Source organism: Hemicordylus capensis, chromosome 7, assembly GCF_027244095.1.
Source record: "Hemicordylus capensis ecotype Gifberg chromosome 7, rHemCap1.1.pri, whole genome shotgun sequence".
NCBI lineage: Eukaryota > Metazoa > Chordata > Lepidosauria > Squamata > Cordylidae > Hemicordylus > Hemicordylus capensis.
The window spans coordinates 11776552-11803973 of record NC_069663.1 but is presented as its reverse complement, the minus strand read 5'-3'; the positions used below and the strand labels follow the sequence as shown (position 1 = coordinate 11803973).

General features: G+C 46.3%; 1 protein-coding gene across 1 annotated transcript; it reads left to right on the top strand.

The window, feature by feature from the left end:
• Nucleotides 1-3616: 3616 nt before the first annotated feature.
• TENT5B (terminal nucleotidyltransferase 5B) lies at nt 3617-26621 on the top strand. Its single transcript, XM_053268504.1, has 2 exons — nt 3617-4110; nt 24197-26621. The coding sequence occupies exons 1-2, from the start codon at nt 3898-3900 to the stop codon at nt 25214-25216; spliced, it is 1233 nt and encodes a 410-aa protein (XP_053124479.1). The 5' UTR covers nt 3617-3897; the 3' UTR covers nt 25217-26621.
• Nucleotides 26622-27422: the final 801 nt, after the last annotated feature.

Here is a 27422-nt window from a genome sequence, read left to right as displayed (position 1 = left end):
AAGAGCATTGCAATACAAAGGTTTTCAGTGAGTTTTCATGCTTTTATTGTCCTGACCATTGGACCTGCAGCAGCCAGATCTGCAATGGTGTTTCAAAGCAGTTTTAAAAACCCCAAAACAATTATAAATTTTTTATCAATGGAAATGAGAATTGGCAGGATTATCCTCCAAAGATTACTCCATGGAGAGAGTACAACAGTTTCTTCATTGTTACCCTGAACCTTTCTTCTGTGCAAACATGACTGCAATTTTACCCTAATCTTTTGAGGATATGGATAAAGGAGAGGTGAGAAAGTTGCAAGAATGTTATCACCTATTTTCCATCTCTAGTGGGTTAGGGTTAGCCAAAAATCACTATGAGCATTCGTCCCCAGAGATGGTACTGATGGCTAGAATTTGTGGGCCTGGCTCATGGATTAAACAACTACAACTAGCCAGCGTGGTGTAGTGGTTAGAGTGCTGGACTAGGACCAGAGAGACCCGAGTTCAAATCCCCATTCAGCCATAAAACTAGCTGGGTGACTCTGGGCCAGTCACTTCTCTCTCAGCCTAACCTACTTCACAGGGTTGTTGTGAAAGAGAAACTCAGGTATGTAGTACACCGCTCTGGGCTCCTTGGAGGAAGAGCGGGATATAAAATGTAAATAATAATAATAATAATAACTACTACAAACATTTATATACTGCTTTTCAACAAAAGTTTCCAAAGGGCTCACAATCTAAAAAGAAACAACAGTCACTGTAGGGCTATTGTGCTGGGCGTGGATAGGGCCAGTTGCTCCCTACCTGCTAAATAGAGAGAACTTTTAAAAGCACCCAGGTTAGGGTTGTCATATTCAAGCTTCCCACATCCGAATGGCCTAATTTGCATATTATGCAAATCATGCATCAACTAATTTGCATTTTTATTTATTTATTTATTTATTTATTTATTTGACAGATTTGTACACTTTCCCCTCCTTCTCTGCCCTCCCCTGTGATTGGATCCAGAGTAAAATCTGGGCAGCCACGCATTTGAAATCCATATAAATCCAGGTGGAATATGGCAGCCCGGTGGAGGAGCCAAAATCCGAGGGCTACCCTACATTCCGGGGGACATGACAACCCTATGTTTTTGTTGCCTGAGCAGTCAGACTACTGCCAAGATTTCTGAACTCTGGAATTCACTCAGAACGTGTGCATCTTAAGTCAAGGGGACAGCACTTCAAACATTACTTTACCTGTAAAGAAGCTGAAGTGCATCATGCCTGCCATCTGACAATCTGCACAACAATTATATCAAGATGCGTGAAGCATCTTTGTTGAAATCAGTGGGACTGACAATGTGTTTGCATTAAGGAGCCATTCTCCACTCCTGGAAGAATTAATATTGAACAATGTGACAATAAACAGTTTGTCAGTACACTCTATCAGCAGAAACACCACAAGGAAATTAAAAGCATAATGCATGCACACAGACACAACGAATTGGAGCTCAAAGCACTTTACATATTGCAAGAGAACACATCCTATCCAAGCCAATTCAAGCAGAATTAAAAAAAAAAAAACATGAGAGGAAGGGAGAACTATTTTAAAGAGGAACCAGCAATGGTGTTTTTCAAAGCACCTGGACATTATTATTTTTTTTTAATGGCTCCAGATCAAGAGGTTGAGTGGAACAAAAATAAGAAAGAGTCTTGGGACACCTGAAAAGCAAAACGTACAGATATATTGTACATGAGCATTTATAGGCAGGAGCCTATTTTGTCATATATATGGAATAAACTACTCTTTACTCTTTAAAGCAGGTGTTCAGGAACAACATTGATTCTACCTGGGATGCCCTTTAAGCAGACATTCTCAAACGTGTATCCCTAGATGTTGTTGAACTACAGCTCCCAAAGGCCAATGTGGCTGGGACAATGTGGCTGGGGATGATGGGAATTGTAGTCCCTCTGGGGGATTGTAGTCTACCTGGGGACCCAAGTTTGAAAACCCCTGCATTAACATCTCATATACCATTGCATCGATATTTTAATCTTCAAAAACAATCTCCCAAGAAGATGCTGTCCACCAATCCAGCATGTTTCATCATCACCTTAACATGGTCTTAGCCAACTTAGAAGGGTTGGGGAGGGCCTAGTCTGCTCCAAAATATTCAAGGCCCCTTGCCTTTTGACTGTCATCATTTAGAAGTCACATCTCTAGCTTTCTTTTTAACTTCTAGAGACAGAGGGTGGCTTCACACATAACGCAGCAGCTAAGGTTGCCCTGAGTATAAAAATTCAATAAATAAATAAATAATAAGGATGAGGTTTGGTTTTTCACCAAGTCCTTACAGTTCTTCTGCAGCAAAGATGGGCAGGCGGGAAGAGAAGAAGAAACCGGGGTGGTGGTGGTGGGGGCAGTATTCTCTGTAACAGGGAATACCAGATATTGTTGACTACAAGTCCCATCCTCTCCAGCTGCAATAGTCTTTGGTTGGGGATGCTGGGGGTTGTAGTCAATATTATCTGGAATTCCCCTGTAACAGGGAACACTGCCAGGCGCCCACCAGGAGAGAAGAGGCTGCTGCTGGCAACCCTCCTTTCTCCCCCCACCACCCCTTGTGGCTTTCAAAGCTTGCAAAGGTTGGTTTTGAAAGGGGGCTGACCCAACAAAGTCCTGAGGCAAGGCAGCATTTTGCATGATCCCACCTCAGGTTACCTTGGGCTACCTCTGTTTCCAGAATTTGAGTTGAACCTGTTCTCAATCTTGGAAAACACCTTGTGACAAGATAATCTCTAAGCATGTGCAGAGAACTTTATCTCCTTCCACACACAATAAGCCCTGCAAACGTGTTTTCCCAGGGTGTGATTCCCAGGCAGGTGATGAGCCAGAACATAACATCTCCATATTTGTAAACATACAGTTTTGTGTGTGTGTGGACATGCTTGTAAATGAAGCATAAAATTATCATCCTCAATCAATCAACATCATCATCATCATCATCATCTAATTTACTGGATGTTTTCATTTTTCCACAACTTGCGCCTGAAATCAGTGTTTTGAGATCGGGTGGGATCTGCGGTGGGGTGGGACGATGGTTCAGTGATAGAGCATCTGCTTTGTATGCAGACATCCCCAGGTTCAATTCCTGCAAGCATCTTCGGATAGGGCTGGGAAAAATTCCTGCCTGGAAGCTTGGAAAGCGGCTGCCAGTCAGTGCAGACAATACTGAGCTAGATAGACCTATGGTCTGACTCGGTATAAGGCAGCTCCCTATGTTCCAATGCATATAATACGCATTGAGTTTTTAATGCACAGCAGAGCAGTCGAGGCTTTACGTCGGAGGCCAGCTCCGCTGTGACTATAGCCTGTCTCTTTAAATCCAGCCTTCCCTTCGCTGTCCAATCACAGTCAGGATTCCCTCTGACGTCCAAGCCAAGAAGGTGTAGTTCTCCGCTTCAAGCCCCGTCTTATACCGCGCCGCCCTCCCCCTCCTCCCATCCCCATTTTAATTGGCGAGGCAATGAAGCCCATTGTGGTTTTTTGCTTCCAATGAGAGCGCCCGGAACTTTCACAAAGCATCAGGGATTGGATGGAAGCGTGGAGCCAATCGCGCCGCGTCCCCGCGAGATATATAAGATAAGGGCACGCATTCTAGAGCCTGCAGTACTACTCAAGGTTTGCAGGCGCGGCTGAAGGAGGGGACAGGAGGCGGAGGGGAAGACTTGGCTGTTTCATATCTGCGATCACGCCTTTCCCCGCCCCCTCCAGTCCCCTTGCATACTTGCCTCTCTGAGTTTTCCTCCTTCTGGAATTTTCCTTTGACTTTTTTTCGCATTTCACTCGGTGGGTTTCCTCGGAGACTCAGCCTGCTTTCCTTCGCCCGCGTTCAGTATCTCGCTTCTTCTCAGGGGAGAGAGCGTCGTCACTATGCATACGACAGGGTCGGCGGCTGCGGTGACGGGCGCTGGGCTTTCGGGGCAGCAGCAGCAGCAGCAGCCCAGCAGCGACGGGGATGGGCGCTTCAGCGTGCTCAGCTGGGAGCAGGTGCAACGGCTGGACCAGATCCTCGAGGAAGCCGTCCCTATTCACGGCCGCGGCAACTTCCCCACCTTGTCGGTGCGGCCGCGTAGGATCGTGCAGGTACGTGTGAAAGGGTTTGGGGGTGGGGTGGGGGGTCGATTGAGCAGGAGTAAGCTTGGTATGGACAGCTGCGGTTCTGAGCAGTCTTGTGTGGGGCTGAGCTCCGCTGACTCGAGTGGCTTTAACTGCTCAGTAAGATCGGGCTGCTTCTCACGAGAAAGGCTAAGATTCTTGCAAAATCTCTAATAAATATGCCCTAGGGGGCAAGTCCCATGAACTTGATGGGTTTGCACCAGTTAAACATCAGGCTCATGCTGTAATTCTCTAAGCATATAGCTTTAAACAGTAAGCTGCCTGTTTACAAAGACTTCTGTCTGTCCCCGTTTTTTGGCAGCCTTCTAACTTGCCTTGGTCATGCTTACCCATATGTAAGCCCCATCCCAAGTACATGTCATAGGTATGTGGCCTTTACATAACTTCTAACTCTGTTAAGTCGAGGCATACTTCTGTAGCTGCTAAAGGTTACAAATGTGACTCATTCAGAGTAACTTTAGTTCTGTGGAGGGTGTGTATAAATATAGTACATTTCATGGTCCAGAGCATTGGCCTAAATAACTAGGCTGAGGCTAGAGAGCCTGCAAAGTGCTTGTTCAAGATGAATGACTGTAGCTAAAGCAGTCATTTAACTGTCGGCTTCCCCCAAATCGTCTGGGAAATGCAGTAGTTAAAAACCTAAAAATGTTGGTAATTGGTTTTAAATTGGGTAAGTGGTTTGCTAGGGATAGCAGACTTCTTTTAGTCTCCTGTTCTACGGTAGTGCTCTAAGATGACTGTACAACTTTGGCCCTCCAGCTCCTGGACTACAACTCCCATCTCCCCCAGCTACAGTAGCCAGTGGTTGGGGATGATGGGGGTTGTAGTCCACTAGCTGGAGGGCTGGAGTTGTGCAGCCCTGCTCTACAGCTTTGTGCCAGAATTGCCAAGCTTCAGAGCACTTGATGTATATACTTTACAACTATCTTGTAAAGTGGGTCCACATTGAGACTCCCAAATTGCAGGTGAGGGCTGGGAAGAGTGGCTTGTCTGCATCTGCCTATAGAGTTCAAGGCTTAGGCATGATGCTCTTTCCTTTAGATGAGGGAAAGCGGGGTCTCTTTGATGGTTGGGTACCCAGAACTGTAATGGTGGTGTAGAGAAAACCAGGCTGACAGTGCAGGCAGGAGAAAGGTTGCCCTGGACCCCAGCCCTGAAGGTATTGTGACCTGGTGAGCCTACCAGCCTCGAGATAACACTTATCTGGACTGTCAGCCACTCTTTGACCTGTACGTAACTCTGGAACATAGTTGTGTGTAGTTGGAGTCCCCTGGATTATGGTAGCAGTTCAACTGAGTTGTAGTCTTCAATAGAAATGACTTGAGATGAAAAGAACAACAGGAATCCTTTGGCTGCAAATCAGTGGGGTTGAGCAAGGGGGTCTGTCTGAATTGATCTATGAACATTAATGCTGTCCATTCTTAAGTTCCGATTGCAGCGGGGCGGTGGTAGTGTCCCTGGTCTTAATATTCAAAGAGCTTGCAAGCTCCTTCTTAGCTGAGCTCCTCTCCTAGGCACTTGAGATGGAAAGCCGTGACTGTGTACTGAGCTCCAGGGCTGAACGATTTGGGGAAATGGGTCATGGCAGTGAAGTGTCTGGGAAGCAGGAAGCAAAGGGCTGTGGCCAGGAGGGAACCTGGGCGTGCTGTACTTTGAAGTGCAGCAGGCTGGAGTCCACCCAGACATTAGTGTGGAAAGAGAAGTGGTTCCAGGAGCAGAGGTGGCAGAAGAATTTTGCAGCTGCAGCAAAATTGCTCTTGGGCAGAACTTGCAGCAGCACTTGCAAATCTGGGGCCATAGCTCAGTGGTCAAGCGAATGATTTGCATGCAGAAGGTCCTAGGTTCAATCCCTGGCGTCTCCAGTTAAGGCTGTGCCATTCCTGCCTAAAGCCTTGGAGCGGTCTCTGCCAGTCCACAACTGCACAACCTTGGCCCTCCAGATGTTTGGACTACAACTCCCATTATTCCCAGCCAAAGTGACTAATAGTCAAGGATTATGGGAGTTGTAGTCCAACACCTGCAGGAGAGCCAAAGCTGTGCAGCCCCAGTGTAGACCGTGAGGGGGTTTGGCCAGTGGTCTGACTTGGAAGGAATACATATAGTTGCCTTCTGTGTCAGGTTTTTGTCTTTAACACCGTAGAACTAGAACTGCTGAGCCGAGGCTAGTATAAGGGGAAGGATCATAGGTCAGTGGAAGGGCATCTGCTTTGAATGCAGAAGGTCTCGGGTTCAGTCCCTGGAAGCATCTCCAGCCTAGGGCTGGGAAGGACTCCTGCCTAGAGCCTTGGAGAGCCACTGCCAGTCTGCACAACTCTGCCCCAACTGTTTTTGGACTACAACTCCCATAATCCCTAGCCTCAGTGGTCAATAGCCAGGGGATATGGGAGTTGTAGGCCAACAAGGGCCAAAGTTGAGCAGCCCTGGAATAGACAATACCGAAGTAGCTGGACCAATGGTCTGACATGGTATAAGGCAGCTTCCTAACCTTATAAGGATGTGAAGCTAGAGTAGCAGGGTTGGGTGCGTCTCCCAGAACTCTCTTGGTCATGGAGCTTGCTCTGCTTCCAGAAGGGGCCGGTGTAATACCCCTCAAGTGTGGATTTGATGGAGAGCAGCATTCCAGACTTCAGCTCAGCGCTCGCTCGCTCTTCAGACACTTCAGAGCTTGACAGCCTCTGAAGTACTCTCTATAATGCTGGGTTTGAAAGCAGGACTGCATGTACGGAGCGTGTTGTAGAACCCCAGATGCCAAGCAGGAGGGAATGGAATTGGCAGGTCACAGAATTGGCAGCGATCTCTTGTGCTTTTGGAGCAGCTCTGGCTTGATGGCCTTTGGGGAGAGGAGAAACCTCTGCACGTGCAAGATACTTGGTATCTGCCAAGAGTGTTTCTCTTCTGGGAACAGACTTTAATTCTGCCTCCCATGAAGCAGCCTGAGCAGGAGATGCTGGCGCCCGTGTGCATAATGTGCAACTGTCAATGGGGTGGCCTTGACTTGGGAAGCAAGAGCCCTTCCAACTTTGTCTCTAATGGTGCTGAGGCACTGCTGCTCTCCTCAGTTCAGAAGCTGATGCTTCTACATGCCACTATAGTGTTAAGTTCCTCATTGTGGTCCTGCAGTTTCTTCCCTATGGCAAAAGTGCAAATGGACTCAGTGCATTAGTGTGCCAGCCACAGCAACCCCAAGCAAGAAACCTGCTGGTTGCTTTTTTCTTGGTGCACAAAAAACCCCAACCCATTAAAGGCAAGTACTATCTTGTTGAAAAGTAATGGGAAAGTGACTGCAGTGCAGGATACATGCTGGCAAATGTGCAAGCATTTGTTGGTGCCCTTTTAGTCCACAATTGGCTCTTCTGCCAGGAGGAAGAGAGAGGCTTTAGAAACATAGGAAGCTGCCTTCTACTGAGTCAGACCATTGGCCCATCCAGTTCGGTATTGTCTACACTGACCGGCAGCAGTTCTCCAAGGTTTCAGGCAAGACTCTTTCCCAGCCCTACTTGGAGAAGCTGCCAGGGATTGTACCAGGCCTTCTGCATGATAAGCAGATGCTCTGTCACTGAGCTTCATCCTACTGCTTTTGAACTTGGGATTTCCTGCTTACTAGAGAGGTAACAACTAAGGCTTAAGGCATGGCGTCATCCAAAAACAACCAGAATGACACATCAACAGGCATACCAGGCCCTCTTTGAAAGGACATCGTGGGTGCAGGGTGAGCAATGTAGAAAGGAGTTCCCAAGCCCTGGTCTCCAGATGTTGTTGGATTACAGCTCCCATCATCCCCAGCCTAATGGTCTTCAGCCACTGTGAGCTGGGGATGATGAGAGTTGCAGTCCATGTGGGGACCCGAGGTCAAGAACCCTTATCTTAAGCAATTGTACCAACTGGGTCAATAGCATAAGAACCGCCTTGCTGGATCAGGCCCAAGGAAGCCCATCTAGTCCAGCATCCTGTTTCACATAGTGGCCCACCAGATGCCACTGGGGAGCCGATAAGCAAGAGGTATGTGCACGCCCTCTCGCTGTTGCTCCCCTGCAACTGGTACTCAGAGGCATCCTGCCGCTGAGGCTGGAGCACTTCAGTCAGTGCACCAAGGATGGTGCTGAATGAAGCTGGTTGCAAATTTTAAAAATATGTCAGAAGTTAGACAGGAAGGTCGAAGGGAAAATGCTGGAATGCAACAGCTTGTCAGCAATAATGTCTGCTCTCTAGAAAATGTGAATGAATGTCCATTCCTGGGAATGGCCCGCATGGAGGTACCCACGGTCACTCAACTTTGGAAGGCCCCCAATGAGTAGTATTACCAAAGCAGTTCATGTCAAGTGGTGGACTCTGGCCTGATAAGCTTGCATGTTGGCTGGCCCTTCACTGTCGGCTTATATGGAGCTTGGAATCTACTAGCAGAAAATAAATCTGCTGAGGTGGTGATATCCAGTCTCTTGGCCTTGGCTTGGTGCCACCAGGGCTCAGGAATTACTTTGTTGGGAGCAAATGCCTGTTTGGTAGCTCTAGCTGTGGAGTGCAGCTTTCAAAAATGTGCACAAGGCTTCTAATGCTCTAGGATGGGTGTGTAATAAAGGATATAAGGCTGTATCTTGTCCAAGGGGAAATGGACATGTTGATACATTATAGGTTGTGAGTTATGGCCCCTGTCCAGTGAGCCTGTAGGGTCAGTAAAACGGACAGAAGATAACTTTGAAAAGTAGTCAAGAAGTTTAATTGTTAGGTGGCATAGATGTCTATGGTGAGCAAGGCTCTACACAATCTGTCTGGAACAGAGGAACATGCCTTACACGGAGTAAGACCCTTGTTTCATTAGCTCAGTGTTGTCTACACCAGGGGTTCCCAACCTATGGTACTCCAGATGTTGTGGAAGTACAACTTCCATAATTCTCCACTACAGCGTATTGTGGCTGGGGATGATGGTAGTTCAGCAGCATCTGGAAACCACATGTTAGGGATCCTTGGTCTTCACTGACAGCAAGGTGTCAGGCAGGAGTCTCTCCCAGCCCTACCTGGAGATGCAACTTCACTCCCTGGCAGCATGCAAAGCAGAAGATGCTCTACCTTGGTCACCATCCTCATCTCAAGCTTTGTTTGTGTGTGCATATCACAACAGCCCTGTGAGATGCATTAAACTAGCATGCCCAAGGCAGAGCATCATGGGTTCAAATATCTGTCTGGTCCTTCAAGGTCAGCTCTCCCAGCTACTCTTGAACTGACCTACAGATGGCAGATGGGAGCAAAAGGCTGCAGGGTTGATGAAGGTAAGGTAAAGTTGTGTGTCCAGTCGGTGTCAACTCCTGGCAACCACAGAGCCCTGTAGTTTTCTTTTGGTAGAATACAGGAGGGGTTTACCATTTCCTCCTCCCACGCAGTATGAGATAATGCCTTTCAGCATCTTCCTATATCACTGCTGCCCGAAATAGGTGTTTCCCATAGTCTGGGAAACATAGTCTGGGATTCGAACCAGCAACCTCTTGCTCCTTAGGCTTCCCTGCTGCACCATTGATAGTAATAAATCCTTCATGCCAAATAGCTAGGTTTTTAAAATTATATTGAGAACATACTGTCACTAATCATCTTACTCTTTGGATATTGTCTTGAGGTGACATGGCATATATAGCGTAGCATGGAGGTTCTCAATCTTGAGCTCCCAGATGTTGTTGGATTAAAACTCCCATCATTCCCTGCCCCACTCACATAATCTGTAGCCCCAATGGCCTTTGGTTGGGATGATGGGAATTGTAGTCCAACTTCTGGTAATTCAAGTTTGAGAACCTCTGTGCTAGGCTGCTGTTATTAGCCTGCTTTCCAGTGGGCTTATGAGATCACCTGGTATAGTTGTATAGTTGATCATTGAGTATAGTTGTAGGGAAACATAGGGGTGCTTCAGTGGCATAGTTTGTGGTAATGTCATCCACCCCAATTCAAGATGGCAAATGTGTGAACATTTGAGGTGCAAGAGCTCTAACTTGTGGGCTGTCTAACAAATTTGAACCAAATCTGATACAGTTGTAGTGAGTAACACACAGGGACACATCAATAGCATGGTTTGTGATGTCATCCACCCCAGTTCAAGATGATAGACACATGAATATTTATTATTTATTTATTTAGCATATTTCTATACCACCCAAAACACAAATTCTCTGGGCAGTTTATGGGTTTAATTGAGTTTAATATTAAAACTCAAAATATTGGGTGGCTTAACATTTGAGTTACAATTGGGCTAACTTGTGAACCGCCTAACTGATTTGAACCAAATTTTCTACAGGCATAGGGACAGCTCAAGGGTGTAGTTTGCAATGTCATCCAACCTGATTCAAGATGGCAGACATATAAATGTTTGATATACAAGTGGGAACCAATCTGGACCAAATTTGGTACAGTTGTTGGAATAGTGAAAGGAAAGTAGGCAGATTACTTCCTGCTAGAACAATTTGTACTTGTAGGTCTAAGTTTGACTTGTAGCAAGGGCTACTTGGGCACCAAATTATGACTTTGCCATCTTGGTGGCTTGTTCCTGACCTTTCTTTGTACCTGTTGGGTTAACAATGAAAAAATTAGTTGACCCTGCAGGTTTAACAGGTGCATAGCAAACCTGTTCTTCAAATTCTTCCCCACTAGCTTAGACTCATAGAGAGGTGAAGCAGTACAATTTACCTCTGTTTGAATGGCTTTTCAATGTTCTTAGGACACAGTGGCCCTCATTTGGACATCTGAGGGCAGTATTGTGGGATGAGATGAGGACAACCTGAGGCAGACAACTGCATAGCATAGATCAACTGAATTCGATAGTAACCTTTACATCCATCCCAGAGATCTTCAAACTTGGGTCCCCAGATGTGTTGGACTACAACTCCCAGCACTGCAGCCCGGCATCTACAAATTTAGGCTTGACTCATTAGCCAGCCATTATATATGGTTGCCACCAATCCAGTTTTTCTTCAGATCCTTTTCTAGTGCACAGAGGGCTTGGGAGAAAAGTGGGTCTTCTGTCACTTGCTTTGGGATATGGAGATGGTAAGAAACAGTAAGAGTCCTCTTCTACTGCTCGGAAAGGACTCCTGATGTTTCTTCTCAAAAATGGTAGCAGAAATGAGATCTCTGGTGAAGAGGTCTGTATGGTGCTGGGTGCTCTGCTTGCCAGAGGTAGGGGCATTTGCCACTGGTGGGCTGGCAAGTGGATTTGTAGATGCCTGATCCCAGCCACCAATGGCCAAAGTCCATGAAAGGAGTTAAACATCTGGGGTTACCAGTGTTGAGAACTCTGGCCTATCCATTTATAACCTTAATGTCTGCTCTTGACTTCTGATCTAGAAGTGAACTTTAACTGGTTGGCTGGCTTTTGAAATTTATTTATTTATCAGATTTGTACATCACCCCAAACCTTTGTCTCTGGGCAGCTAACAATAGCATAAAACAAGTTTAAAACGTATACAAAAACTAAATTTTTTTTTTAACAATTTAAAAATAAACCAGAAATTAAAACCTAAAAATTTAGGAAGCTGAGAAAGCTTGGGTGAAAAGATGGGTTTTCAGGTGTTTTTTGAAAATTGCCAGAGATGGGGAGGATCGTATCTCAGCAGGGAGCGCATTCCACAATCTCGGGGCAGTGACCGAGAAGGCCCGTCTCTGTGTAGCCACCAAATGAGTTGGCGGTAACTGGAGACAGACCTCCTCAGATGACCTCAATGGGCGGTGGGGCTCATAGCGAAGAAAACGCTCTCTTAAATACCCAGGGCCTAAGCCGTCTTAGGGCTTTGTAAGTTATAACTAGCACTTTGTATTTTGTCTGGTAACCTGATTAACTTCCTCTCTGACTTCGCATTTCTCAGCATGTAAGGAAGTATGCAAACGCACATAAATGGAGTGGCAAGCCTGCTGTGGAAGTTGACACACTGGATTTTGTGTAGATTGAGCTCTGGGGGAACAGGTTCTGGATTTCAACATGGAAGCCAGCTAGGCACATGGGGTGAGGGGAGCCATAGCCCCATTGACTTCTGTGTGCCCAGAGGGGTCAAATAATGTGCTAAAGCAAGGGTTCCCAACCTTGGGTCCACAGACGTCATTGTACAACTCCCATCACTAAAGAAATCGTGGCGGGGGAATGATTGGAGTGGTAGTCCATCATCCTCTGGGGTCCCAAACTTGAACATCAGCCATGAGCAGAGTAAGATGATTCAGAAGAGCTTTAAGTAGCAACATATAATTCCTGTTAAGCAGTTTCTATGCTTCTGTAAACATTCATGATTAGGTGGAGTAGAGAACCTATGTGTTTATATATAAACTTATTAATAGAAACAGAAAATGTTTCAGCTTCTGCCTCCAGTGTTCTAGGATAGGACTATGCCACTTTAACCCTCCAAGCTGGTTTTAGATGAAAACTCCCATCATCCTATTGGTCACTGTGGCTGAGGATGATGGGAGTTGTAGTCAAAAACCAGCTGGAGGGCTAAAGTTGTACAGTCCTGTTCTAGCAAAATACTGTTGCTCTACTTGACATGACACCAGCTTGATATAAGAAATGGGTTCACTGAAATCTCACAACCACAGGGATGTCCCTGATACTTGTTGGCTCCCAGCAAAGTTGGATAACACTGAAGGTTGCTTCCTGTACAGTCCGCTTCACCTGAAATGGCCTAATCGGCTAGATGTCATCACTGCCACCAATTACTAGGGATTTGTTTGTCCATAAAGTGGCAACCAGTATGCTTAGTAGGCACTAATGCTGTGCCAGGAAGCTGCTGCGTATTCATTTTGCATGGGAGGTGGCTCCATTCCTCAGTGGTGACTCACTAGCATAAAATAAGTCATGTTGGATTCCAGTTTTTAAAAGCTCGGTCAAAAAAATTCCGCCACTGACAATAGCAATTGTAAGAAGGTCTCTGAAGTACAGGGATGTGCTCAAAATATATGCAGCAGATGAGCTGCACTCTCACACTTGTGTGTACAGTATCTGTACTACATGTAACCTTGGCAGAATGTGTGCCAAATCACATTAAGCAGGAGGCCATGCTAAACTTTCCAACTGTATAATCTGAACAATATTCACATTTTACATGTTTATGATTAATGTGAAAAACTGCCCTTGGCAATTATTTGGCAAATGGAATATAGAGGTTGGTGTCAGATTAGAACTTGGGAGGCCGAGATTCAAGTCCATGCTCTGTTGTAAAACACTCTGGGTAACCTTGGGCCAGTCATACACTTGGCCTAACCTCCCTTACAGGATTGGTGTAAAAATAAAATGGAGGAACCAGTGTTCACTGTAACAGGATTCCCAGATGTTGACTAGAACTCCCGTGATCCTCAGCCAGAGGCCATTGCAGCTGGGAATGCTGGAGTTGTAGATGACATCTGGGGATTCTGTTACAGGGAGCCATGGTGGGGGAGAACCCATGTATGCTACCTCAGGTTCCTTTGGGAAAGGAGCGGGGCAAAAACGTAACTGACCCATGCATAGCCTCTGCATACATAAATCAGAATCTGACACGTTGGTGAAACTCCAATCTCATGAGGTAGGAAAGAGCTGAAAAGGCCTTGAGGGGGATCCAGTTACAGAATAAAACAATATTATCTTCTGACCACAAACACTAGCAGTGTTGAAATTGATGTCTGTAGCCAGAAGGACTAGAAACTTGTTAACTTGTGTTTGTGTTTACATGCTGCTCTTTCTCCAAGGAACTCAGAGCAGTGTACCTGGTTATGTCTATCATCACAACTCTGTGAGGCTGGCTAGGCTGAGATTTATTCATTTATTTAAATGACTGGCCCAGAGTCACTCAGTGACTTTCATGGCTGAATGGGAATTTCGGCTTGGGTCTCCCCAGCCCTGGTCAGTATCCCCTCTAACAGGGATTCCCAGATGTTGTTGACTACAACTCCCAGAATCCCTAGCTGCAATGGCTTTTCTCGAGGATTATGGGGGCTGTAGTCAACAACATCTGAGAATCCCTATTAGAGGGAACACTGGTCCTAGTCAAACACTACACTGGCTCAGGTTTGTACAAAGATATGTGCAAACATCCAGCACTACACTGGCGAAACCAGGCAGACCAGGGCTTTCAAAGAAGGCCCCAGTGTTTCACCAGTTCCCAGTCTAGCCCACAGCAAGCCTATGCTATGCTTTATATTACTCGGCCATCTTCGGGTTTAGAATGCGGTGCCCTTGGTCTCTGGACTGGGATGGCCCATGAAGGCCTGGCCAGCAGGATTTGTCACTAGATTTTGTGGGGAAGCTGTGGCATCTGAGAAGGGGGCTTAGTTAGTGAGAAGCTGGTTTTAGTTGCTAGTGGCTAGGCGGTAATACTAATGAGAGGATTTGGGCAGGCATGATGTGTAGGGCTGGCATACTAGAACTAGACTATTGATCATTAACTGGTTCTACTCTCAAAGTCATAATCCTGATGGGTGAGAACTATGGTGTATACTAGGCTTGGTTTGTTTTATCATTTGATTTATATACCACTCTTCATTAAAATCTCAAAGCAGTTTATAATATAGTTAAAACAATACACAACTAAAATAGAGAGTACAGCTATTAATATACATATGAAAATAATCTCTATTTAAAAATTAATCCTATATAAAACAAAATATACAGAATATAACAAAACATACAGAAGAGCAGCAGAAGTAAAAACTAATCTCCTTTAAAAGCCTGGGTGAAGAGCCATGTAACAGTGGTGAACTGTGGCTTCTCAAACTTGAGCCCCCAGATGACGCTGGACATCAACTCCCATCATCCTTGGCCCCAATGGCCTTTGGGAATGAGGATGATGGGAGTCCAACACTACCCGGGGGCTCAAATTTGAGAACCACTGGTGAGCCCCTGGGCTGCTTCTGGGTGGATAGTTTATTCCTGCAACCGCCCGACCTAATAAATAAATAAAATAAATAAAAGCTATTTGAAGCTGATATAACAAGTGCTATTTACTGAAGCTATAACTAGTTATTTTCTAGATTGCTAGCCTTTTGGGCACAGGGTGCCTATTCATTTGTCTATGTAAACTGCTTTAGTGTAGTATAGCAACACTGCCAATGAATAGTCATGGCAATGACTACATACAAGGCCCTTGGGGCACCCATCTATATATAGTGTTGAACCAGCACAACAAGCAAGAGTGTGTAAGCTTCTGTCTCCAATGTATCCAAAGGAAATCCATGCTTTCCCAAAATTCCAGGAGGTATCAATCTGTATCGGTGGTGAACACATCTTTCCTTCTGCAGTAGTCAAAGGGAGGCTAGAGAACAGAGCATGCAAGCTGCTGTAACTATAGTAGGCTGATGGATTTGGATGCATTGAACTAGTGGCTGTTGATTGTCAAGATGAATCCATGAGATTCAGGTAGACAGATGTTGCCCATGAGTACTACTAAGAATAGAATGCTTATATTAAGTTCCTTTTGGAACACTTCTGCTATCATTCCGAAAACTCGGCCATTCTGAACTCCACACAATATAGAAAATGAACTTGGCACTGACCATTGCTTGCATAATAGGAGGCAAAATCTAATTATTCTGACTGCAGCACATGAGAACGAGCTTGCAGGCTTTGCATGGAAGGCTACCTCCTACTGAGTCAGACTATTGGTCCGTCTAGCTCAGTTCTGTCCGCACTGACTGGCAGCAGCTCGCCAGGGTATTGGATAGCTTTCTCAGCCCTACCATGCCAGGAATTGAACTTGGGTCCCTCTGCATGCGAAGCATGTGCTCTCACTGAGCTCCACCCTGTCCCCTGAATTGAGGGGTTAAAGCAAGTGGCAATTGCAAAGGATGAAGACCACACATAGACTCTTGCAACTGCTCCCAAAGCTAAACCTATTTGGTAGAGCTTGCATGGCACTGGCATACACAACTTGCCGCTCTAAAAGCCTCCCATATGAAGTAGCATCTGCAAGTCCCTTAATTAACCCAGACCTTGGCAAGTCTTGCTTGGATCCGAGATCGGCTCAAAAACGATGTTGTGAGCCACCCCGAACAGTAATGTACTGGAGGGGCGGGGTATAAATGTGTTAAATAATAAACAAAAATAAAAAAACAAGTCAAAGGACACAGGATAAAATTACCAGATTTAATGATGGATACTATAGAGGGGCGGCGTGATCAATGGGCTTCTCTTTATCCCCTTTACAAGTAATACACTTAGAAAAGAAACAGGGCCTCCTGGAACAAATACTTCATTAAGTTGCTTTACCTCTGAATGCTGTGGTCTAGATCAGGGATTTTCATTGTTGGGTCCCCAGATTGGACTTCAGATCCCATAATCTGAAGTTATGAAGTTACTTACTTTAATCTGAAGTTATGAAGTTAGACACCCCTGCTAACTGGGCAAAGAGGCACCTTTTACCGTGGTGATTCTCGTTATTTGGCAGGGGGAGTGTAACTGGCACTATCCACTCCCAGCACAGTACTTCTAGTGACTGTTGCTAGTGTCTGTCTTATGTTTTGTTTTAGAATGTGAGCCCTTTGGGGACAAGGAGCCATCTTATTTATTTATTATTTCTCTGTGTAAACCGCCCTGAGCTATTTTTGGAAGGGTGGTATAGAAATCAAAATAACAACAACAACAACAATAATCCCCAACTCAAGGCCACTGGGGCTGGGGATTATGGGAGTTGAAGTCCAATAACATCTGTTGACCCAACGTTGAGAATATCTGGTCTAGATGTCTTAAGGGATAAGAACTGAACTTGTGGAAGCAAACAAGGATTGTTCCCCTTGCTAAGCAAGGTTTGCTTTGGTTTGCATTTGACTGGGTGACTGAGTGCTACAAGATATTCCCCCTTAGGGCTGGGATAGCCAACTGCAGCCCTCCAGCTGTTGCTGGCATACAGTAGGCCAAAAACAGTAGGAGGGCTGCAGTTGGACATGCCTGTCTTGGGGAATAGGGCTGTAGTTTAGTGGTAGAGCACGAAGAGCAGTAAGTGGTGTAGTGGTTAGAGTGCTGGACTAGGACTGGGGAGACCAGAGTTCAAACCCCCATTCAGCCATGAAACTAGCTGGGTGACTCTGGGCCAGTCACTTCTCTCTCAGCCTAACCTACTTCACAGGGTTGTTGTGAGGAGAAACTTAAGTATGTACTACACCGCTCTGGGCTCCTTGGAGGAACAGCGGGATATAAAATGTGAGAGAAAGGAGGCCCCAGGTTCAATTCCTGGTGGCATCTCCAGGTAGGGCTGGGAGAGACTCCTGCCTGGAAACTTAGAGAGCTGCTCCTAGTCAGTGTAGATTGGGCCTGCTCAACGTAGAGCCCCAGCTTTTCTTGGATTGCAGCTCCCATAATCCCCAGCCACAGTGGCCAATAGCCAGGGATTATGGGAGTTGTAGGCCAACATCTGCAGGAGGGCTGAAGCTGAGCACCCCTGGTGTAGATGGTACTGAGCTAGATGGACTAAAGGTATGACTTGCTTTAAGACAACGTCCTTTGTTCCTATGCCATGGTTAAATTCCTAAGCATCATGGCTCTCTGGTGCCTGTGACTTGTCAATCCCTGCATTAAATGGTGATGCTTGTCAAGTACTCAAATGTTCTAGCAGGGTGTACAACTGAACCGGTTGCACTCGACTATGGCAAATGTGGGGCACATCAGAGGCAGTTGGTGTGTCCTTAAGAATATGCAGCTGTATTGGCTTCATCCCTTTCAGATGCTAAATTGACATGTACAAATAGGCAAGAATGTCTTCAGATCTGAGCATGAACCTGAGACTTCACAGCAGATACCCAAAGGGCCATACGAAGGATCCTAAAGGTGCCTTGGATGGGCAAGAGGCAGCCTAGTTGACTTGGATGGAGTCAAAGATGAGGGCTATCTCTGCTCTGTAGTTGCATGAGTGTCGGTACTCCTTGGAGCATGAAAAGGCAGCCGTGCCTCAAGTGAAGCTGCTGGCATTCCTTCTGTACGCCAAACCATAGTATTGCTCTAAATGGCTCACAAACGTTCCTGTAAACAAATGCTATGTTGACCAGACACACATTAGTCAGCCTTGAATGCAGAGGTTGCCAATCTCAAGGCATGTGACCTAAAAAGGCAGCTGCTTCTCTGATGCTGGATGTGCATTGCTGCAAGCCAAAAGAGGTAAGGGACACTAGACAGAGATGTCTGAGCATCTAGGCCTGGTCTCTGGGCTGGGTAGGTGGGACACAGCTGCTCTTTACTGGGCTGTACATCTGGGCAACAGTTGCTCTATTGGCTTCCCTTGCCAATAGTAGCAAGCGTCTCAACTTGCTAGTGGATCTGTGTGATTAACGGGGTGGTAGGAAGAAAATTCAAGTCAGTCCATGAATCGGGCTCACAAACTTTGGCCATCAGTACCATCTAGAGCAGCTTCCTTAAATGGTTCAGTGGGGAAATGCTTGACTAACAAGCAGAAGGTTGCCGGTTCAAATCCCCGCTGGTACTACATCGGGCAGCAGTGAAATAGGAAGACGCTGAAAGGTGGCATCTCATATTGCATGGGAGGAGGCAATGGTAAACCCTTCCTGTATTCTACCAAAGGAAACCACAGGGCTCTGTGGGCGTCATGAGTCGAAATTGACCTGACAGCACACTTCACCTTTTACCATCCAGAGCAGGCCTGCTTAACTCTGCCTCCTGCTGTTTTTGAGCTACAACTCCCATAACCTCCAGCCACAATGACTAGACTAAAATTGCAGTCATTTTTGCTCAAAGGAAAGGGTTAGGGTCAGAGTAACTATTAACAAGCTGCTATACTCCATGGAGTGATCTTTGGAGGGCATTCTTGCCAGTCCTCACTTCCATTCCTGACCATAAAATTTTATAGCTTTTTGAAGACGACGATATAGTGGCAATGATAGATGCATTTTCCCTTACTCCAGACAAGATATTAATACTGTTTTAATGTGTAAGTAAAATACCAAACTTGAGCAAAGGTGTTTCAATGTTAAAACATCCTCCTCAATGCTCTATCTCAAACAGCTGGAAAGGCTTGAGCTTAAATACAGCAACTGACCCCGAAGAACCAATCCAAAAACAGGGTGGGGGAGGAGAGGATGACACTACAGAACATTTTTTAACTCTTCTATAGACCAATGAATTTCATTGCCTGAAGTTCTCTTGTGTTCAAAACTTTTGAGACCTTTTAAAAACACACTGCAAACTTTACTTCTGTTCATGAGAACACACTGAAAGCTGAAAGTCTCGCCTCTTTTCCATCTTTAGGGGTGCTGACTTTGTCAAAAATCACAATGAGCATCCATTCCCCCAGATGGTACCAACTGCCCCAGCTGGCTCATGTACAAAGCATTTCAACTGCTGCTACATATTGAATTCCTGTTAGTCATACAGCTGTCAGACATACCTGAGCTGGTCTTGTGCTAGCCAGCATGACATGTCCCCTTAGCTAAGCAAGGTCTGTCCTGGTCTATTTTTTTTTAATTTATTTTTACATTTTATATCTATATATGGTTGCATATGAATGGGAGACTTGATGTGTGAGCAGTGTAAGATATTCCCCTTTGGGGATGGAGCTGCTCTGGGAAGAGCAGAAGTTTCCAAGTTTCTAACAACAAATATTTATATACCGCTTTTCAACAAAAGTTTCCAAAGTGGTTTACATCAAGAAATAAACAAGATGAATCCCTGTCCCCAAAGGGTTCACAATCTAAAAAGAAACATAGGATAGACACCAGCAACAGTCACTGGAGGTACTGTGCTGAGGATGGATAGGGCCAGTTACTCTCCCCTTGCTAAATAAAGTGTTTACCATTGCCTCCTCCCATGTAGTCTGAGATGATGCCTTTCAGCATCTGATCTTCCTATATCGCTGCTGCCCAATTTAGGTGTTTCCATAGTCTGGGAAACATACCAGAGGGGATTCGAACCAGCCACCTCTTGCTCCCTAGGCAAGTTACTTCCCCGCTGCGCTGTAATTGTAGTCCATCTCAATTTCCTACTTGGAATACAAATTAAAATCTGCATAACACTTTCAACAGACCTTCTGTTTGACTTGGTGCTGGCATGTTAGAGGCCTACAGTTGGGGCACCATTGGGGGATGCCGCATGGGGCACTGGCCCCCAATGAAAGCCCCAGATCTCATCAGCCACCTCCCTTCTCCAAGACCATTTCAGAAAGGAAATGTAGCAGTGGAGGCACCTGCACAAAGCAGGGAGAGAGCTCCTGGCCTCACCTAGCTTTCTGCTGCTTCCACCTTCTTAGGAGCTATTATTGTATTGGGCTTTATTTTGCGGGGATAGACTGAGTTTATCAAAAGGGGGGCTGTTGGCCCAGGCCCTAGATCTTTTAAGCACACATCACTGCCTACAGTTCCACAGCCATTTAAAGCAAACAGAAATCGCTGTTGTCTTTTGGAGAGTCTCCTGCCAAGAGCAGCTCCAGAAAGGGACAAAACTACTGCCACTATGGCTGGTGTTGGAACCTCTTCCCTTGACCCTTAATCTCAGCTCTTTTCTCTTTTTTTCAAGGTATACCACTCTCTTTTTGTACTCCTTTCTTTCTTTCCCCCCATGGTGTAGTGGTTAAAGAGTGGGACTAGTACTGGGAAGACCAAAGTTCAAATCCCCATTCAGCCATGAAGCTCACTTGGGTGACTCTGGGCCAGTCATAGATCTCTTGGCCTACCCTACCTCACAGGGCTGTTGTGAGGATCAACATGACTATGCACATTGCTGTGGGCTCCTTGGAGGAAGAGTAATGTTGTGCCCTCAAGTCTGTGTCCACTCCTGGTGACCACAGAGCCCTGTGGTTTTCTTTGGTAGAATACATTGCCGCCTCCCACGCAGTGTGAGATTGTGTTCTTCAGTACTTTCCTGTATCGCTGCTGCCCAATATAGGTGTTTCCCATATTCTCCCATATCCCCATATTCTCCCATATTTTGAGAAACATACCAGCGGGGATTCAAACCAGCAACCTCTTGCTCGCTAGGCAAGTCATTTCCCTGCTATGCCATTATGTGGGATATAAATGTTTAAAAGTTCTAGGAAACTCTTGGCTTAAGAATAAAGGCTGTGGAAGAAAAGGCTGGTACACTGAACTTGTCCAGACAGCTGCTGCATTAGGGTGGGAATATCCATAGATCTCTGCTTTTGAAGCAAAATTTGATCATCTTAACACATTCAGGCAGGCCTTGACAAATCCTTTAGATCTAGGAACCAGCCCCAAAATTCAGGAATCAGTCAGCACTTAACAAAGTTATCTGACTTGGCAACCGACATGGTGGCATGTCAGTGTGAATGGACTTTATCCCCTTTACTACAGATAATGTACTTGGGACAAAGGCAGGTCCTATTAAAAAGCTCAGTCTCTGGATATCCTGGTCTAGGTTGGGAGATGTTATATCAGGACCATTCATGCTTGCTGCTGCAAGACTGGCTTAATTCAGGCAGAAACATGGCAACTACCTGTCACGATGAAGGGGTGTGTGATATTGAGAGACCCTCAATGCGCACGATGAGAGAAACCTAACAGAGTTGGGCCATTTTGGATCTGACCAGCAGATGTCTCAGTTAGACACACAGACGGACAATCTGATATTCCATGCTCCCCTCTTCACAGCACAATGCAGCTGCATCCTGTCCCTGGCAAAGGCTTCTGGGTTTTTGTTCAGACTTTACTGCTGCCAGCAGGTGGGAGCCCCCCCCCCCGGCACAAGCAATAGGAACATAGGAAACTGCCATATACTGAGTCAGACCATTGGTCTGTCTAGTTCAGTATTGTCTTCACAGACTGGCAGCGGCTTCTCCAAGGTTGCAGGCAGCAATCTCTCTCAGCCCTATCTTGGAGAAGCCAGGCAGGGAACTTGAAACCTTCTCCTCTTCCCAGAGCGGCTTCATCCCCTGTGGGGAATATCTTGCAGTGCTCACACATCAAGTCTCCCATTCATGTGCAACCAGGGCAGACCCTGCTTAGCTATGGGGACAAGTCATGCTTGCTACCACAAGACCAGCTCTCCTCCAATAATAATGCCTCATTAAGAAACAGTTGTGATGGTGAAGTCTTCATTCATATGGGGATGAATGTTTCTTGCTGTAAGCGAGAGGACAGCCTGAGGCAGAAATTAAGAGTATCCCCTGAAATTTTGATGGACTTTTCATAGCCCTGTTTGCAGCCAGGCCTTGACTATGGAAGGTCAACTGTAACATTTGTGTCAAAGCCATGGTTTCCCCTCTAATCTATTTTGATGCATTTTACCCCACTTTGCTAAGCAAAGCAGCTTAGGGCAGGGGTTCTCAAGGTTTTGATTAAGTGCCGCCACATCGGTGTCATCTCTTAGCGACCGTCTAGATCAGGCTTCCCCAAACTGCGGCCCTCCAGATGTTGCTGAACTACAACTCCCAGGATACCCAGCCACAATAAATTGTGGCTAGGGATGCTGGGAGCTGTAGTTCAGTAACATCTGGAGGGCCGCAGTTTGGGGAAGCCTGGTCTAGATAGATGATCTCCAGGCTGATCTGTCTTCAACTTGGCCTCTAAGGTCTCTCAGTGGTGCATTCATTGCTGTCATAATCGAGTCCATCCACCTTGCTGCTGGTCATCCTCTTCTTCTCTTTCCTTCAACTTTCCCCAGCAGGAGCTGGGTTTTCGCATAATGTGTCCAAAGTATGATAGTTTGAGCCTGGTCATTTATGCCTCGAGTGAAAATTCTGGATTGAATTGTTCTGTGATCCATTTGTCTCAAGGTTGTGTCTCCAGATGTTTCTACAATGGCATTTGTCTGGGGATGGTGGGAGTGGTAGTCTCACAGTGTCTGGGGACCCAAGCTTGAGAACCCCCTGGCTTAGGGAATAAAGTAGTCCAATATGAAACATAAAACGCTCATGAAACATGTGTAAAGTAAGCAGTATCATAGCAGCATCAGACAGCAGTTATGTCTAAAAGGGTCAATCAGCAGCTTAATGCCTGTTGGAATATATCCTTCCTGTCTGTCTAATTTGTATGCCGCCCCAAACTTCTGCCTCTGGGTGACTTACAACAACATGAAAACAAAACAAACGGAAGTACTTTTTCGCACAATCCATAATCAACTTGTGGAATTCTCTGCCATAAGATGTGGTGACAGCCAGCAACCTGGATGGCTTTAAGAGGGGTTTGGATAACTGCATGGAGGAGAGGTCTATCAACAGCTTCTTGTTGGAGGGCTATAGGACACCTCCAGCCTCAAAGGCAGGATGCCTCTGAGTATCAGTTGCAGGGGAGCAACAGCAGGAGAGAGGGCATGCCCTCAACTTCTGCCTGTAGGCTTCCAGCAGCATCTGGTGCGCCGCTGTGGCAAACAGGATGCTGGTCTAGATGGGCCATGGGCCTGATCCAGCAGGGCTGTTCTTATTTTCAGGTGGTTAATAAATCTAATAAAATAGAAGCTGGGGTTAAATTTCAAGGCTCCATGGCACCTAGCATTTGTCAAGCTCTGCATTCAGGTATAAGAATAGGAATCTGGTGAGATGCTAGAACATAAGATCTTCTGCAGTTTAGAAAATCAAAGGAGATGGAGGGGTTAATGGATCAGGATTCGGGGGGGGGAGGGTAGCTTAACAGTTTCCTATACCACTTTCAATTAAAATTGCTCTGCCAGAACTACCTGCCCTGCAGGTAACACAGGTACTCATGCCTTTTTCTCCTATAGAGCAAAGAGGTTGGGGGGAGTGATGGCAAAAAATTAAACCCTCTTTTTAAAAACTGTGAGCCCTTTGGGAACAGGATCAATCTCTCTCCCCCACCTTCCACTAGTTAAACTGCTTTGGTAACTTTGCTTGAAAGCAGTATATAAATCTCAGTAGTAGTTCATGTTTGCAATTGTATTCACAGCTGCTATTTGAACGTAGTGCTACTCCGTGGTCAGACCTCTTGCATGCAACACTTAGCTGAATCCGTCATTGCTATAGCCTTGCACTTGTGTGTGCACTGCTTGGATGAAATGGGCTCAGTAAGGTGGCTGTATCAGTGTTCCCCTCAAATAGGTCACCTATTTAAACATGCCAGCCAAGCACTTGCTGAAGCCAGTTGGATTCGTCTCCCATCTCAAGAGCTCTCCCCGCTTACAGCTGTGTGTTTCTCCTCCCTTGTGTTGCAGGTAGTCCGCAGCCGTCTAGAAAAGCAGGGCATTGCTGTCCACAACGTGCGACTGAACGGCTCGGCTGCCAGCCATGTGCTGCATCAGGACAGTGGTTTGGGCTACAAAGATCTGGATCTCATTTTTGGTGTAGATCTGAAAAGTGAGGATGTCTTCCAGCTGGTGAAAGATGTGGTGATGGATTGTCTCCTGGACTTCCTCCCAGAAGGGGTAAACAAAGATAAGATCACTCCCATGACTCTGAAGGAAGCCTATGTGCAGAAGCTAGTGAAAGTGTGCAATGAAACGGATCGTTGGAGCCTTATATCCCTGTCGAACAACAGCGGGAAGAACGTGGAACTCAAATTTGTAGACTCTCTCCGGCGGCAGTTTGAGTTCAGCGTTGATTCCTTCCAGATCATCTTGGACTCGCTATTACTCTTTGGGGAGTGTTCAGAGAACCCCATGTCTGCCAATTTCCACCCTACCGTCACAGGGGAGAGCATGTACGGGGACTTTGAGGAGGCCATGGATCACCTGAGGAACCGGATCATTGCCACCAGGAATCCGGAGGAGATCCGAGGTGGTGGCCTGCTGAAGTACTGCAATCTCCTTGTCCGGGGATTTAAGGCCAAATCAGAAGTGGACATGAAGGCCCTGCAGCGGTACATGTGCTCTAGGTTTTTTATAGACTTCCCCGACATTGGGGAGCAGCAGCGCAAGCTGGAAGCCTACCTGCAGAGCCACTTTGTTGGGATGGAGAGCAAAAGATACGATTGCCTGATGACCCTGCACAGGGTGGTGAATGAGAGTACAGTGTGCCTGATGGGACACGAAAGGAGGCAGACGCTGAACCTCATTGCCATGTTGGCTGTGCGGGTCCTGGCGGAGCAGAACATAATCCCGACCGTCACGAACGTGACCTGCTATTACCAGCCCGCGCCGTACGTCAGTGAAATCAATATCAACTACTATGTGACTCACATGCAACCCCTCCTGCCCTGCAGTCACTCCTACCCCACTTGGCTCCCCTGTAACTGAGTCCTGAATCGCCCCTCCAGGTTTGGTCCTCTTGGGGGCGGAGGCCCTTTGCTTGGAGGTGGACGGAACTCTCGCTCCTATCTTGGAACTCAGTCGGTCTGCTGTATATTGTGGGGAATTGTGCAGTGTTATGAGTAGTTACCAGCGATGTTTACAGTAAGAGGGGGGGAAAGCTTGTGTTATGTATGGGGTGAGTGGGTAGGGTTAGGTAAAAAGGTAGAGCTGCCCAACCCAAGAGGCAAGTGGACTTGCTTTGATAGTACAAGTGTTGAGGGCTGTGCAGATTCTGTTTCTAAAGAGATGCCCGAGTGGCTGATTCCTTCTTCAAGGACCAAAGAAATCCTATTCAAGTGCCTGCAACCAATAAATTGTACTGTATCCTTTGTTTTTTTTGTAGGGGCAGAGCTCCCTATTGCTAGATTAGGGAGATGGAAGATTATTGGGGGGGACGTTAGGGTCACCTGATCATTTCTGTCAAGGGAACCAGAATGGGCAGGGCGTGGTCTGCAAAAGCAGCCACTGCTCTGTGGCTTGCTGTTAGTGGTGGACCAGCAGTATTGATTAATGGGCAGAGCAGAGTTGGGGGGGGGGGACAGCCCTCTGTGGAAATAGGGAGATGCTGGCTTGATGAGTGGCTGTAACAAATTTTCATGAAGGCTAAAGAATGGGAACCTGCCCCAGAGTTGCTCTACTAAACATGAAGTGCCAACAGCCTGAGATGTCATGATGTAAAGGATCCGGAGAAGTGTGCTAGATCAATACACCTTTTAAGGAAGGGGCAAAATTATGTGGCCCTAGAAGCCCCCCGTTGGCTGCCAGCTGGTGCTTTTGGGTGAAGCAAGCTTGGCCTGAAGCACAAGTGGCCCGGACTGATCTGTCCTAGGTAGCAGTTGTGGGGCTGAGGGTGGGTGTTGGGCCAAGAGCCCTCCCCCACCCCAGGAAATAGCAGATTCTCCAGCACTGTCCCCAGCCCTGACAGCTGCGCTCTTCTTGAACTGGTTGCCTGTGCCCAGCTGCTCAGCTCCACACCAAAAATGGGAGGAAAACTCCCCAACGGTTCTTCTGCAGTGGGCAAGAGGTAGGGGGAGGTTGGATCCCCAAGATGGCTGGTGTCTTGTACAGGCTTTGAAGTTGCTATTGACTGCAGCACAAAAATGGTCCCTCTCCCGATGTGTTGGATGGCTAAGTGATTGCTTGTGCAATGCGTCAGTTCAGGTTAATTCTTTCTGCTTTTTTAGAAAGCCAAGGCAGCGAGCACTCTAGCTTTTTTTTTTGGCAGGCTTGCTCCAGAAGGGCTATATGGGATGCTCCTTGAAGGCTGACTGATTTAATGTGTTTCTGCAATAAAGCTGTATCATGTTGGGGCAGGCTGAAAAGTGAAATAAAATATCATACATGGATTGTGTCTAGGTGGAATTCTGCCTCTTCCTGGGGAGCGTGAGGTGGGCTGGCAACTTTCTCAAGCCTGCTGCCAGACGGATTACCTTGTTCTGACTTTTTCACAACTCTTACTGGCTGAGAAGGGCTCCTGCTCCCTTAAAGAGGTCCAATGCTGAATAAATGGGGACCTCTCCTGCAATATGAATGGCTCTTGAGGACATTTCATCTGCATACCAGTGGGTTCTTCCATGCTTGGATGGATGTGGCTGCAGTGCCTGATAAGGGGTTTGAGTTTTCCTCTTCACTCAAGGGCAAAGGCTGCTTCAAGGTCAGGAGTCACTGGCAACCTTGTTCAGTAATTCACATTTAAGAGGAGACCTAGATTTGCACTAAAGTAGCACAGTTGACAAGCAGCACTTAACTCTTTTGGGTGACTTATTGAAGGGAAACTTCAGTGATAGAAATGCCTTAAAAAAAAGTTATAGTAGTGTTTTTTTTTAAATCCCCCTATAAATCAAGGGCTTGCTGGAGGAATAACTTGCACTTTTTTGTGGCATGGGTGCGTGTGGTGGAATTCTTGCAAATGGAGGTGGCATCGAACATTTGCTGTGATTGTGCTGTTTCTTTGTATGCGTGAGGATATCCTAAAGATTTGAAGAGCTTGGCACTTCCAGACTTGTGTTTGAATGTGTTCTGCAGCTACCAAACCTGTCATGCAGTAGGCCTGACATAAGACTTGCTAGATTCTTTAGAATCTGTCACCATAAATAAATACAATGTATTGAAATCAGCTGGGTTATTCTCCTTCCTTGACCACACAAGGGTA